This window comes from Sturnus vulgaris, chromosome 1 (genome assembly GCF_052056855.1).
Source record: "Sturnus vulgaris isolate bStuVul1 chromosome 1, bStuVul1.hap1, whole genome shotgun sequence".
NCBI classification, from domain to species: Eukaryota; Metazoa; Chordata; class Aves; order Passeriformes; family Sturnidae; genus Sturnus; species Sturnus vulgaris.
In genome coordinates, this window is record NC_142243.1 from 132191273 (window position 1) to 132206571 (window position 15299).

General features: G+C 39.0%; 1 protein-coding gene across 5 annotated transcripts in view; it reads right to left on the reverse strand.

Annotated features, from left to right (window-relative positions):
- RUNX1T1 (RUNX1 partner transcriptional co-repressor 1) overlaps window positions 1-15299 on the reverse strand; it is a 111538-nt gene that overhangs the window by 74996 nt on the left and 21243 nt on the right. The window contains exon 1 of one of the 5 annotated variants that reach the window (XM_088177181.1): window positions 1157-1382. The exons of the other annotated variants lie outside the window; for them this stretch is intronic. Coding sequence (XP_088033307.1) covers window positions 1157-1163 — 7 coding nt within the window. The 5' untranslated portion in view covers window positions 1164-1382. Of the gene's footprint in view, window positions 1-1156; window positions 1383-15299 lie in introns of those variants that run through there. 5 annotated transcript variants of the gene reach the window in all.

The following is a 15299-nucleotide window of genomic DNA, read 5'->3' on the forward strand; positions in this document are numbered from 1 at the left end:
CATATAAATCCTCTTAACCTTGTGCTTTGAGCAAACAGAGCCCACTTTCTTGTTACAATCACAGGATCAGCAAACATACCAGCAGTAGGGTATGACCGTATACAACAATCCTAAAAGGAAAACATTCTTCCAACAACTGGCAATACCTACATGCAACTGTGGCTGCAGTAAACTGGCAGATACTGTTTCAAAACACCATCTGCGAGGTGTACAGACTCTCTGTGATCAAGCATAGCCTCTTCTGCCTGTCCTACCCAAATAATCCACAAGAACCAGCCAGCTGTAGGATCTCTAGCCCTGTCTTTTTTTTTATCCAGAACACAAGCTGTTATAATCAGGCACATGGCTTTCTCCAGTCCTTACCAAAGGGGAAAAAAAAACACAAACAAAACACACGAAATTCAATCTACTCAGTCCTGGTCAAGCGTCTCACAAAACCCCTCAGACAAATCACCCTGCATTAGAAGCATTTTTATTAGCAATAACACTTATCAATATGACAAGTGAACATAAGATCTAAGGGCAATATTTTCCTGAGGAAACCGACCTATTATAACTCCCAGCTCCACAGCAATTCCTCTAATTCAGCAGATTTTTTTATTGTTTTAGTTTGAATCAACATATTTCGGTGATTTGCCTGGTGACGGTGAAGGACTATGATTCAGGACAAGGCTGGAATAATCTGTTTTATAAATCTCCCTCACTTCTCCAACATAAACAGCTTTTCACGGAGATAATTTCAGCTGATGGGTAAATGCTGTGAATGATCTCCAACGATCAAATGTTTGCAGATTCAAGGTGCAGCTGACAGTCATGAAAGCCAGCCCGAAGCTGTATTTCTCTTTACTAAAAATGATCCCCCGTGCAGAGACCTGCACCCACAAAGCTGGTGACTTTCTGTTATTTCTATCCCTTTTCATTGAAACATCCAGTCCTGCTGTAAGTATCTAGCAGTTCACTTGCACAAATTCCCCTCCCCCAAACACATACACAACAGAATTAGCATCCGCGATCGCTCTGTACCCGTATCAGCTTGCAAATCACCCTCTATATTAAAAGAGAAAAGAAAAAAAACAGAGAGAGAAAATATACTATCAAAAAACCGATTAGCGTTTCCTCATTTAGAACCGAAAGAGCTGCAATAATTTCGACTCACCAGGCATCCTTGGATAAAATATACCACACTGTAAATGGCTCTCTCCTAAAAGCAAGCTTATTTAGGGCTCAGTGCCTCCTGTTCTGGAATGAACAGAGAGAAGCGAGGAGGGCCATCAGAACTGGCTGTGGCAGCGTAGCTGGAGGCAGGATGCTGGGCGCGTGCGTTTGCCAGGCAAAGACAGATGGAGAGCTGACACTCTGTATTGCACTTGGAGCAGAAATGTGAATGATGACAGGAGCACATGTGGCCTTGAACCCAGCCCTGTCTCTTCAGGCAGAACAATGACAGGGATGTGTGTGCAAATTATCACAACCCCGGCTCCCCTCAGCTGACTCCTTTTACTCTACCTTTCACACCAAGTTCCAGATGACCAAAGAATAGAAACTAAAATGCAGAGTGATAAGCCAAACACTGAATTATTCATTTTTTCTTTAAAAGTTAACCCTTTGCTGACAACAATTAAAGGAAAAGCATCACTTTGACTCAGATTTCCTCCAAATGTGGAAAAAAATCATTTGTTATTTTAACAGCCATAATTTTGCACTCCATAAGACTACGTTTGTTTATTTAGCCAGAAATTCAAAACGTGCACAAGAACATAGAAGAGAATCCCCCCCCTTCCCACACTTATATCATTATTATTCCCCTTTACTATAGGGAACAGAGTATCAAAATCACTCCCTCTCTCAGATCCACAGTAGTATGTGTAAAATAGAACACACTTAGAAAGCAGACCACTTACATTTTACTGTGGTGCTTTTAACCCCCTGGGATTCTTCCATTGATATGTTCCAAACATTTGCAGCTTACTCTCCTTTACCTTGCATAGTGATCCATGGGGGATGAAAACAAAATCTTCCCTGTAAAGCTTTTTCAAAAGCTAAACAATCATGTCCTCCCGATTTCTGATTTTGTGAACCCCTTATAAGTTTATCCTTCACATGAATAAGGTATGCCTGGCTAGGTTCAATTCACTCTTCCCTATTAAGCTTTAATGGACACCATGATACATAAAACTACAAGTCTTTGTTATAGTGCTTTATCTAAAGCTGGCTATTTTCTTCTCAGCAGTCCCTCTTTAGTCCTTTGTAAAACATCTTTGCCTCTTAGAAGAAGCATACGCTTGACTCGCATGCCTTCTGTAGCACATACAGCTTTGCACAAAATACTAGGCACAAGAAAAAATACTGTCCTTTTTAAAACTCTCTTCCCATTCAGCACTTGCAAAGTGCTTTAGTAACAAGCCATTTCTCCAGCAACTAGCATGTAGGTCCTGGTTCTGATTTTACCTTTGCATTATACATTCAAACCTTTATGGAAAGGCAGCAATTCTCTCTCAGATCTTCTCAGTGTAAGGTCTGTCCTTGTGTACTTATTTATATACCCCCGATTTTGCGTTGTGCCATCTTCTGCCTCTATTATGCAGAAACAGCTCTGCTTTTAGGCCTTCCTCTTCCTTCCTCTAGCTACCACAGAGCCTGATAAAGATCTCTTTAGGAAAAGGACGCACATGCAAAATTAAGCAGAAAATAACAGTCCCTCCTAATGTCCGGACTGAACTCATGAATACTTCTCACTTAAAGAAAATAAATAATTTCATTTACTGATATTTCTGTAATATCTTTTTAACACAATCTAAGTAGCACCCTTAAGTTTCATTTAAATAGTAGAGAAATTCCAAGCACAGAACTGGCAAAACCAAGGCTATCAACATGAGAAGGAGCAGCTCCCCTGCCCCAATAAACCGCCCAGCACTAACAACCTAACGTGTCTACTACTTGAGGCAGGTCTTTTCTTCATCTTCAGACATCTATCATAATCAAGTTCTCTATAATGGATTTTTGAGTGTCAGAGAGCCCAAGAGAAACACCAAAACATGAAAACATTTTAGTGACCACTTTCATGAAGGGGGAAAAGCAGAGGGGCAAAGGGAGAGAAGCAAGGGAAATGGAGACAAGTGAAGTCTGCGCCAACAAGGCCTTTAAAGACTTTACTGTCCTTCTGGTTTTATTATTTGATGCACTATTTAAAACCAGTCAGTTAGTATTGTATTTGCTACGTTGTTTTTCTTTTGTAATGCTGTACTCTACATGAAAGGAAAAACATTTTCACAGTTGGAAATGCAACCTTTCATCAACATAGATGCAGCCTGAATCAGCTTCAGAGTAGAAAGTAACGTGTCAACGGTATGACGCATTTTAATAAAACCAAACAATATTCACTCTTAAAAGAAGGTCTTAATATCAGTACATTGTAAATCCACAGACCATGGCTCACGAAATTGAACTTCCATATGCTGTGCGATTATGCATCTTTTTTCTGTGTGTAAAAAGCCTTTTTAAGCTGTTATCTGACTACAGTAATTGCCACTTAAATTGATCCACGTCAACAAAACCTGGATCCCTGGAGATTCTCACCTAGAAGTCTGCTCATGGAAGGGGCTAACAGAATGCCTGTGCATCTGAGACTACTTCAGCATTTTCTCAAGCAGCCAGCTGCATGAATAGTTTTCCCCTCTCATTATTTAATACACTGAGGCAGGCTGCAACCCATTTGGCAGTCCTCCCTGAAGAAGTATCTGTGGAAAATTATGTGCTTTCCCCACCCCCATTTTTAATGCAATCACCTAAAGCTTGCCCTAGAAGTTTTTGCACCAGGTCTAAAATTTTAGCAGGCCAAGCAAAAGTGGACAGCCCATTCTGTAAAATGGTTTCATTCTCCACAAAGAAAGGAAAGACAGTGGTTTTAACACAGAACAGTTCTGCTGCATCACAAGAGTCAGAGTACTCCAAAATGAAAGGGATATAAAGAAAGTGAAAAATCCAGAAGAAAATCTAGGGCCAGTTTCTTTATGATGCACATGACGTTATACCATCCTGGGTGGGCACCATCTCCTTCTCTGAAAATTACTCAAAATGCTTTACAAAATAATTTTAAGTCATCTTCTAGGGGACCTTAGTTTGAAAATGGGTAGAGAAGACAAACCAGTCTCCATAGTCTTGTATTTGAAGGGGAAGAAAAAAGATTTTTATGCAGCAGATGATATAAGGTAGCCAAGACATGGATCTGATGGAAAAGGGAAATTCCTAATGACCATCATTTAAAGTACAGAGATTGCCTTTTGTGCAAACCCAGCTTAATAACAGGGACTGGAAGTCCACTGAAACACATCTGTAGTTAATGAAAGCTCTCTATTAACAGTGAAGGAAGAATTTAACTCAAAGCTTTTCTGTAGGACTTCTCAACTTCCCGCTCTACTTATAGCAGACTGTTGTGATACATTGTGACTTCACACAGTGGGTATTAAGTGAGTTAATTCAAAGGAGCTGAAACCTCATTGATCCTAATTGAAAGCAATACACCCAACCAAATAGTTTTCTACCCCATCTGCTCTGGCCTGCCACCAGCTATTCAATACAAGAGAATTAATAGTTTCAGATATTCTAACAGACCCAATAAAAGCACTCATTTAAGCAGGACTGCATTAACAAAGTGAAAAACCAAGGGCAAAATGGGTTCAAATGGAGCATTTTACTCCTAGTTGGCTTTAACAAAGCTGAATAATGCTTATTCTGACTTTTTATGTGCAAGACTTGATAAACTGAATGAGAAGGCACTCAATGATCAGTCAACGAGCATTGATGAATGGTCATTAGGACCCCCCCAATCTCAGGGAAGGCCATTCCACAAAGTGGCACACCAGCTTGAAAGGGCGGACTCACTAATGTCCAGATTTCCCCGCTTGCTTGTTCCACTTTCAGACCACTGGCCACCAAATGAGGCTGACATATTGGAAAATAATCTTTTATGGGCGACTGGTAAATAAAAATGGAGGCATTAGCTGGGCTTTCAAATTCAAATCTACTAGTTTTGTCAGCCCCAAAACGTTTTGATTTTCCACCCAGCTGGAAGCTATTAGTGTTTTCTTAAGGCATCCCACTGATAGGGCAAACCCACCTAATGTGTGAGCTGTGGAGGACAGGGGACAACCACTGATGCAGGAGACAGGGGACAACCACTTCTGGATGCTTTCTTAACTTTATTTAGTTGACCACAGTACAGTAAAGGCAACACCTTCAGGAGAAGCTAATTTCTTGCTGCCCAAGTATCTCTGATTGCCTGGTGCAATGGCAGCCCACCTAAGCCTGTAATGGGACCCTCAGTGCAACATTTTCTGTGACATTGTACCTAGCCTCCCTCCCTTGGTTTTACTGCACTACCACAGAAGGCTCAAGCTACCCAAGAAAGGCACTTCTTTATAACTTCTAATTCTTTGCTTGGAAATGGAATTTAAATATTCCAATAAGATATGTACTTATCTTTTAACAGCAGCTCTTTAGTATGCAACACAAAACATTTGCCAGATAACACTAAACATTTCCCTAAGCATTTCCTTATTGGCAAGGCTTTCTGGACTTCTGAAAAAAGACAAATGAGACATTTAAAACATACATTGCCTCTGTGAAACACAGACTAATTGAAATTACCTACACAAATCAAACACTGAGCAGTTGAAAGGTAGTCACCAAGGTGCGAAGAAAATATTCTTTGTTCTCCAAGACAAACAGTTCATGAAGTTACCTCAAGTACTGGATTAAATTCATTGGAATTGAGAAAGCATTCATGTCTTTTCAGTTAAGAAAACTTGTAAGTTATATCCATGTTTCAGCAATACTCCAAAGAGTATTTTAAATCATCTGTTAAGAAAAGGCAGCCTTGACAATGCATTAGACTTAACAACCTAGACTGCCTATTGCTTTTTGATAAAAAAAAAAATTAATTCTTGTTGAACACACAGAAATTCCAGTGACATGGTGGGTGCATTTCAGGTTTTAAAACAATGAAAATATACATTAAGACATAACATCAAAGAATAGTTCTACAAGAAATTAACTGACTCAGAATGGGAGGGACAACATTCGGGCCTTAAAGAATGCATGCTCTTTTGCTTTCTATATACATTTTAGTAAGAACATTCACATGGACAACTCACATATAAGTGTACCTGTCTTGGAGTCCATTTCTTCCACTAGATCTAGGCTAATGAAGTTTTGCCTCACATTTTTATTAAATACTATATTTTCTGTAATATGGGTAAAGTAGATTAGAATTGACTGCTAATTTCTATCATCATTTGACTTCAAAGAAAATTACCACACCATCTGTGCACAGACACCACTCATGCACTTCAGAAAATTTGATATTGATTTGAAAATATTTCTGAAAGAAAATACCAATGATGCTGTCTCACTAACAGAGAAAGAACACATTCAGTGTGACCTGGAGAAGCCTGGAAGAGAATATCTGCTCCTGCTGAACTATGGCAATATTTTAAGACACAAAAAGAAGGGGAGAGGGGGGCAGTGAAGGAAAAAAGGGTTTCAAGCTATCAGTTGCTTTTTTGACTTGAAGCTCGAGGTGTTTGTTCATTTAACATGGGTAGGGAAACTCCTCCTGCTGTAGCATATTAACCCAAGTTTTGACCTCTAATCGATGTCTTTTCAATGTATAGGATCTTCATAATAAAGATAATGTAGAGCATATTTGTGTGAAAGCGTTATCTACCACTAGCCATAAATTTGAGCCTTGCATTTTTCTCTGTAACATGTCAATATTTGTGACACTAACTAAACATATTTTATTCATTTGACAAGGATTGTTACATTATATTGAAAACTTTTGTTTCAATGTCACCACCTCCCCGTTTTGACTGATGGCGAGTTAGTTTTGTTAAAATGCATGGGGTGATAGCGTATGCTCCAGTGAACTTTCCCTCCTCTCAGCACCAGAGACAAAAACCTGCAGCTCTGCTCTGTGCTGGCAGCCATCTGGCCAGCTTTCTCTCAATGCCTGCCCCACACCACACTGCAGGCAAAATTTCAGGGCTCTAGAGCTCTGTGGAGCTATTCATGACATACCAATTTCACATTTTCTGCTTGTATGCTTGCAACAATAAATGCTAATGAGGACTATGAATGACATTTTTAAAGACAATAAAAAGGTCTCCAAATCCCTTGCATATGGAGACACTATTTTCTAAACTTCACCTTCTGTTAGGGAGCCATTACACTCTAAAGGAAAAAAATAACCTAAGGAGAACAATGAGATGATCAAAGCATAACCGAGTCCTTAAGAATTCCAAAGAAAACAATGTTTGCAAAGCTAGCTTAATGACAGACAGATTTTATGCTGATGTACAGCACTAACACTTAAGCATAGTAACTCTCTTTTTCGATAACACTGCTACTTCTCATGGAGGGGCTCAGAACTGGGGGGCGAGGGGGAGGGAGAAGTCATAGCAAATCCTCCCTTTCACTGATCACATATAACTCTACAAGCCACAGACTTGGACTCAGCAATTACTAATCCCTAGATGAGTCCAAGAATACTCTAAATAAGCCCCAGAATAAACTGTAATTACTAATGGATTTGGAATGCTACGCTTTCATAGAGATCTCTATGCTGACAAAGTGTGGCCAAGACAAATATTAAATTATATTTTCTTTCCACAAATCTGCCTATTGCAATGCTATTGCTAAGAGAAAGAAATGAGAAAAGGGAGAAAGAAAGCGAGAAAGCGAGAAAGCGAGAAAGCAAGAAAGCAAGAAAGCAAGAAAGAAAGAAAGAAAGAAAGAAAGAAAGAAAGAAAGAAAGAGAAAGAAAGAAAGAAAGAAAGCAAGAAAGCAAGAAAGCAAGAAAGCAAGAAAGAAAGAAAGAAAGAAAGAAAGAAAAGAAACAATGAAAGAATGAAAGAATGTAAGAATGAAAGGATGAAGTTGCCTTTACTCTGAGAAATGTCTTTTATAGTAAAGGCAACTTCCCTTTATTAGGATGATTAAAAACACTTCCAGGAAAATCCACCAGGTGGAGCAAATACACAGCAATACAAAACATTTATTTATGCTCGTACTGCCATTTTCAACAGGGGGAAAATGGTTTTATATGCAAATATTTTTACCTATTGACCTCCCTTCTTCATCCTTTTGTCATACATTAATCAACTTGTATTTATTTATTACATTTATAATGGTACAAAAACTTTGTTCAAAGGGGCCTTCACCCAAAGTTATTGTTCCTGATGAGCTCAATATGAATTTGCAAACCACAACAGTTATCAGAAATATAAGGGAAATTAAAGAATTGCATTAATCAACATATATATATAATTTTTTTTCCAACAATATTAGGTATGGTTGCACTAGTAAAACCGACTGACAAGTATTCAGAAAATAAAGCATCAGGTAGCAAAATCTTTGCACTGGCCTCCACTGTAATGGGCTGGAAACCTGGCCGTTCTGCAGGTCTGTCTGGTTCTGTTTTTATACACATAGTAGTGCCCATAACATCACAGCAATGCCATTGAACAGCATGTTGGTGTTTATTATTAATGCTTTATTTTAGTATGACATCTCTCAACTACTGATTAATTTCAAGAGGGCAAGTGAATGAGGACTGTAAATAAATATTTCAGCATATCTAGGACAGCTAAGTATTATTTCTTAATTTAAATTATTTGCTTTCCAGAGCCAGGTGAGGAACTCACCTCATCATCAAGTATTTTCTGTTTCCTTGATACATTAGAAGGACTAATGGAACAAAGGCAAGGGGGCAGAAGAGAAGAGAAATGAAGAGAACTAAGTCCAAACAGAACAGTCATTCTTTTATGGATGAGTTTTCTCACAGTTGTAATAGGACGAACCACTGGCAGACCTTGTAATTGCTAAAATGCCAAGCAGTATTACCAAATGAACTGCTCTAATGCAGTTCAGCATCTGGAAACACAGCAGAATCAGTATGCAGACTCATTCGACCCTTGATGATAGAAAAACATTATTGTTTTTAAGTGACAAAAGGAAGGTGCTGATTTTAGTAAAATCTTTTTCTTTCTATTGTTTCCTTAGTTATACCTTCCATCACATTTTTCTCTCACTTTTCCAATCACTTGTTTTCTCTCTGCCATCACATCTACTCCTAAATTCATGAATCAGGGGCCACCTTCTCTCTTCTCCAACTCACTACATGACCTGCCTCTGCTCCAGCTGCTTTGGACATTTATCTTCTCCCACCTCCACCAACCTTGACAGCTAAAAGAAGTTCCAGAATTTCAAGGTGTGAGTACTACCATAAACTATTACCCACAATTAGCACATAAATCAAATAGCAACAACCAGCACTCTAACACTGAGGGAGAATCATCATGCCAGTTAGGTTTCCATTATTACAAAACTAAGCCAGAATAGTGTTCACTTAAAGCGCTACTGAAGAAGCACATCAACCTCCCTGGAAGGACCACGTGTTGACCTAATCTCTGCTTCTAGTCTGACCCAGATGAATCCCATCACAGCTAAGGAAAACTAAAATACAAAATCTTTGTTTCTTTAACAACTGGGAGGAGCCTTAAAGAACACAGATCTGTAAATATAACTTCACTTTATCTAATAGTGTTGTGCTCCACATGGTGCTTCATTGTAGCCATTCAGAAGAGAAGCAGAAAAATGCTGAGGTGATTATGAAGTGGAAATTCATACCAAGAGCAAATTACCCCACTTTACACTAGAAGAATATCTGCAAAGAGAAGCAGTAAATGTTTGGGCACAATGCAAGGTGCCAGTTTTAATAAAGCCCAAACCATCTTGGGAACTATTATCCGCAAGAACTTTCCTTAAGCAAGATTATCACAGCAGAGGCTTGTGGAGATGGCCAAGATATTTTTTTAAGAGAATGCTGATTTAAAACCATTATCACCACGGAATTTTTGAGTGACAACCCTGGTATAAAGGCTATCTGTTATTTGTTATTTTCAAGGAGGCTCTAGAAAGCCAATGGGTAGGAGGAAAGATAATGTGGTGGTTGTTGTCACCACACGTCCATGGAGAACTTTTCATTTAATGGACTACTGGCTGAGGTGGGCAGTGGTTGGCTAGAGGTCATGGACAGTTCATTGGATTATGAATTCTGGAAAAAAAAAAAAAAAAAAGGCAACTAAAACACTGGAAAGGAGGGACACAACTTGTATGACCTGTAAAGGTTAAACTAACAGACAGTGCTTTCATACAGACACATAATTTCCATCATATGTACAAACTCTGTACATATGTCATGTTCCATTCAGGAACATGAGACTGACCACAATGCATAAACCATCTTTTTTTTTTTCCATCCTACGGATAAAAGTAATGCTTATTTAAATTATGGCTTCTTTACAATATGACAGGACAGACATTTAAAACTACATGTCTAAGTAACTACTTACTACTTACTGTCTAACTTTTACTTAAAGGCACCCTTACACCAGAGTAACCTAGGGAGTTTATACTGAAGGTGCCTGATTCTAAAGATGAAGGACTATCGTATATATTTAAGAGTTCATTAGATCACAATTATCAATCTGATAACACTGTAACAGCTCTTTGTTGCACCATCCCCTGAAAATCCTTTTCAGATGGCGGATTAGTGTCACAATTGATGACAATGACTCTTTGGGCAGTCTGCTCTGTAGGTGACTCCTGTCTGTGACTGCATATGCATATGCACGCTGAAGGGTACCTCTCTCACTTTGGGACTTTTGAGTCCCCAGAATCCTTACCTGGCAATGTCTGCATTCAAGAAGAAAAGTATGCCCCTACATCTGTATTGCAAATTTCTAATTAAATATTAGCAGGGAAAATCTAACTAACTGTTTGAAAGATTTCAAACTCACCTACGAAGCACCCAAAATCTCTAGCACATGAATATGGTTTGCTGAGCCTGTGGACATAACTCTACAGGCTGGACCAAAAGCCTTCAGCATGAAAGGAAATGAAACCTTAGTTAATTTTCAGCTCTCCTTCTCTCCTCCTGCAACCACAAATATCTTTCTTGGACCAGCTTCTGCCCACAACAATAAAAGGCAACAGTCACATGCTACACTCCGTTTTGCTGGAAGGCCTTATTAATTATGTTCCCTCCCTCCACTACTTGTACCTGGTGATGTTAAATTCTGCCAGTACAACTATTTACACCACTATGTTATAAACTCAAGTATTGAAATTGTACAAATAACTGTAATATTCTTCACTTATCATTCAAACAGGAAGTCATATTTTAATTCCTCACACACACATATAAAAAATCAAAGCAAAAGAAAACCAAAAACAAACTAACAAATTAACAAAACAAAACCAGACAAAAATAAAACAAATAAAACCCCAAAACAAAATAAACAAACAAAAACCAAAACAACCAAACACCTGTCCAAGGCCTTTGCCTGTGTAAACATACAGTTTCTTTCAGCTATAGGCAGGAGCTTTATATCCCAATGAACTCTATCCATCTATGGACCCAAACCTGAACACTGCCTTAACGTTGTGACCCCAACAAACAGCAGCTATGAGGAGCAAAGACTATAACTGACCTATTCCAGCACTTTAAAACTGAACACCAAACTGGACATCTAAGAAAATCACATGAGTAATGAGAATGGAAGCACTGATATCTGCCATTACTGCTTTAATGGGCCAGAAACAAATACTAGCTTGGTTTGAATCCAGGGGACAAAGAAAAATAATGATGCCAAGCACACTTAAAAAGACAAAGTTAATATGCCAAGTATGATGATTATATAAATTATAACTACAAAAAAAATACTATTTTCAAATGTTTAACTGTTGCATAGAACAAAATCCACCTCAAATAATTTGCTCCTCAGAAGATTTGATTTCTGAAAATAAGAGGTCAAGCAAGAAACAAATAAAAGAAAAAAGATGCGAATTCAGAAGCAAAAGGGTTAATGTTTTGTTTCAGTCGGTGTTATACCAATGCCAGAATTACAAGGGAAAGGCTAAAATGAGCCAATTTTTTTCTTTATTATTATTATTATTCTTTAAAAGAAAAAAATCATGCCTATCTGTCACAGGGTTGTCCGGACTGGAAGAACCGGCAGGAACCTCAAATTCCTGACCAAACCCTCTTCCACACAATGCCTCGTGAATGGAAGGAACCGAGGCCCGGCAGAGATAGCCCCCTGTCAGGAACCAGCCCTGACGTTTGCGGACAGACGGGGCTGGCCTCGCAGGATGTCAGAGCAGCAAACTGCTGTTCGAGATACTGGGTTTTCACACACTCCCAGCCTGGATGTTTTGCTCTTCAGGTAATTAAACAAGGAAACGGGGCTGCTGTGTACGAGTCTGACCCCTGCGCGGCGGCTCCGCGGTTCTGCACATCGGCTTCCGCACAGCCGCCCCCGGCACCCGCAGAGCCTTCGACTGCTGCTCCTGCCTCTCCTGCGCCCGGCTCCACAACAAACCCTCCTGGAAATATCTGCTGCTATTCCCTCCCTCCCCCACACCCACTTTACACCAAGGGCTGCATTATTTGCTCTGTTCCACACACCTCGATTTCTCATAAAAAGAAGGGAAAAATGAAAGAAATGAGTGGGTGCAGCTCATTCAGCCAGTCATTCAAAATGTTAAATTTATTGGGGGGAGGGGATGAACAGACAGAAAGATGAGGCAAGGGATTCCCAAATTAATGTTTAGTTTAAGGTCATTACTCAAAAATATCTTGAAACATATTGCCAATTTGTCCAGCCAACAGCCAGACATTCACAAATTTAGAAATAAAATTATTCTGATTTAAGCATTATTGAAGAGTCTTTGTCTTTAAAAAGGACAGAAATCATAGACCTAGGCATTAGAAAAATAGACCAGTGTTTTCTCTCTCTGTTTTCCCAAATTTCAGAAATGGGAAAGGGCAGGTGTTACCACCTATACTTGGCAGAAATCCTTATACAGGGCTGCTCTGTGACTGACCTAGTTTCTACGCTCTTTAAAGGCTATTTAAACAAAAATTATTTTTTAAAAAGGTAACACATTCCTACTTCTTTCTGAAAAATCCACAGAATAGAATATTGGCTGAAAAGAGAAGAGCCCAGAAGAAAGAGGAGTACAAAAGCATGCCTGCTTGTCTGTGTTCGACACAAAGAACATTAAATGAAAACAACTGGCACGCTGCCAAATTCCTATACAGGCAAAGAGATTCAAATAAATTGATTTCACGCATCACACTGACCTGGGATCAGTGAGCAGTGGTACAATACACTTGCTGCTCCATGTGGGGCAAAGCCCATTAACGTTATCAGAGACATATTACATTGAGGGGGAACAGGGAGGGGGGCACAGAGAAGGAACCTAAACTCTGCAAATTCAGAGAAAAAAACTAACTTTGAAAAACGAACTTGAACTGGAGCTTCGTTTCAGTTTACCAATAAATATATCATAATGCAAGAGCTTGTCCTCTGCTCACCTCAAAGGTTTCAAAGATCGTATTTTCAAATTAAAATAAATACTAATGTCAAACACACACACTCCCCTTACATTCTACTTTTAACACAGCTGTTCTCAAACTCACTTATTCTGTAAATTTCCTCCCTTCCCCATCCGCTAGCGTTCTATATAGATTATGGGTTATTTTCTTTGTACTTCAAAAGCTGGATTCCTGCCCAGGATACTCTTACTGACTCAGAAAGCAAGCTGGAGAAATCGGCCATTGCTCTCAACTGGCCCAAATCAACCTGACCTAGAGAGAAAAATGCTTTATTTGCAAGGTAGCAGAAAGCAGGACACCAGTATCCTTTGCAGAGTCATTCATACATGCTCCCACATACCAGGGAGCTGTCTCCAAACCAGTATTTCGAATTTCACTTTCTTACTAATGTGAAATAACCCATATTTGCTGTGGAGTCTCTCCTTGTCATCCTGGCTTTGTTTTTCATTATGCTCTCTCACACTCCAATCAAGAGCAATGCCAGCAAGCCACAGGTGTGCACCACATGAACAGACGAAATTGTGATTGGAAGGACAACTCACTGTCTATAATACACTTGCTTACTCTTTTGCATCTGTGGTATGTTTGAAGGGGACTTTAGTATTTTCACTGTAATCCTTAAGATACATTGGTAAGCAAACAATTGTTTTGAAGATTAGAAAGGAAGCCAAGAGAAGATGACTTTGCAATAGCAAAACAAAGATGAGGATGCTTGAAAGGGGTGACATCAGCAGAAGTAGTCATTGCTGCAAGAGGCCATTGCTTCAAGGGGGCAATAGACTCAAAACACCTTTTGTTTGTCTTTTACTTCATTTAGGTTTCAAATAGCAAGTCAAATCTTGGGCACAGACAAGGCCATATTAAGTTAAGCTCAAACAGTGTTGGCTTCATCTCTAATTACTCAGTGAAATTTAAAACAAAATAAACACTGAAAATGTGGAGCTTCTTGTCCATTTAAGAGCAAAATTTTTATGCATGTCACAAATATATTCAGATGTAGACACCTTACCCAGTCACCTCAATTCAAGTAAATGTGAAAACAGGAATGGCCAAAGATCTAAGAACTGTTAACCACCACTGATCACTCTAAGAGCTACAAAGCAGTTTTGAATTCTTCATTACCAAGGTGAAAACGACGCAATATTGTTAACTCTGTAAGAGGTGTCACAGAGAGATGTGTTTATTTAGGGATAAGCTACAACTGATAGAACTGCACAGGGAAAGGAATCATGCAGTACACAGCAACTTCTCCATGGCAGAGTTATGCCTGCACCCAGGCAATACAGGGAGCACAACCTGCGCAACAGTGAATAAGAGGGATAGGGTGCTGTTCCCTCCCTTTTATGTATACTTCAGCAACCATCAGATCAGCTGGACTTTATAGAAATGAAGCAAATTTTAGTCATATTAATTCCCTTTCTTTAAATTAATGGTATTAGAAAATAAGCCTTTCTCCCAAGTTGTAGGAAATTTCCATTATCTTGCATGTGCTCTGACAGCAATAAAACACAATAAACTTCCCATTAGTCTGCCAGCACTTCATGCTTCAGGCATGACATCTTTACTTTTGCATTTCTTTATTTTTTTAATCCTTTATGAAGACCCATATGGCAAGAGAAACCAACAACCAACCACCTGTACAGGGCACATTTGCACTTTGAAAAACAAGACTGTAGATAGTAAAAAAGAAAAAATAGTCAGAAGCTATACACTGCTAAATAAGCAAAATCAAAACACAAGAAGAAACCCTGCTAAGATTATTCATTCTCTTCCAATGCTGCCTGAGTACATGACGGTCCCACAAAAGCACTTATTTGTTTTAAACTGAGCTAGGAAC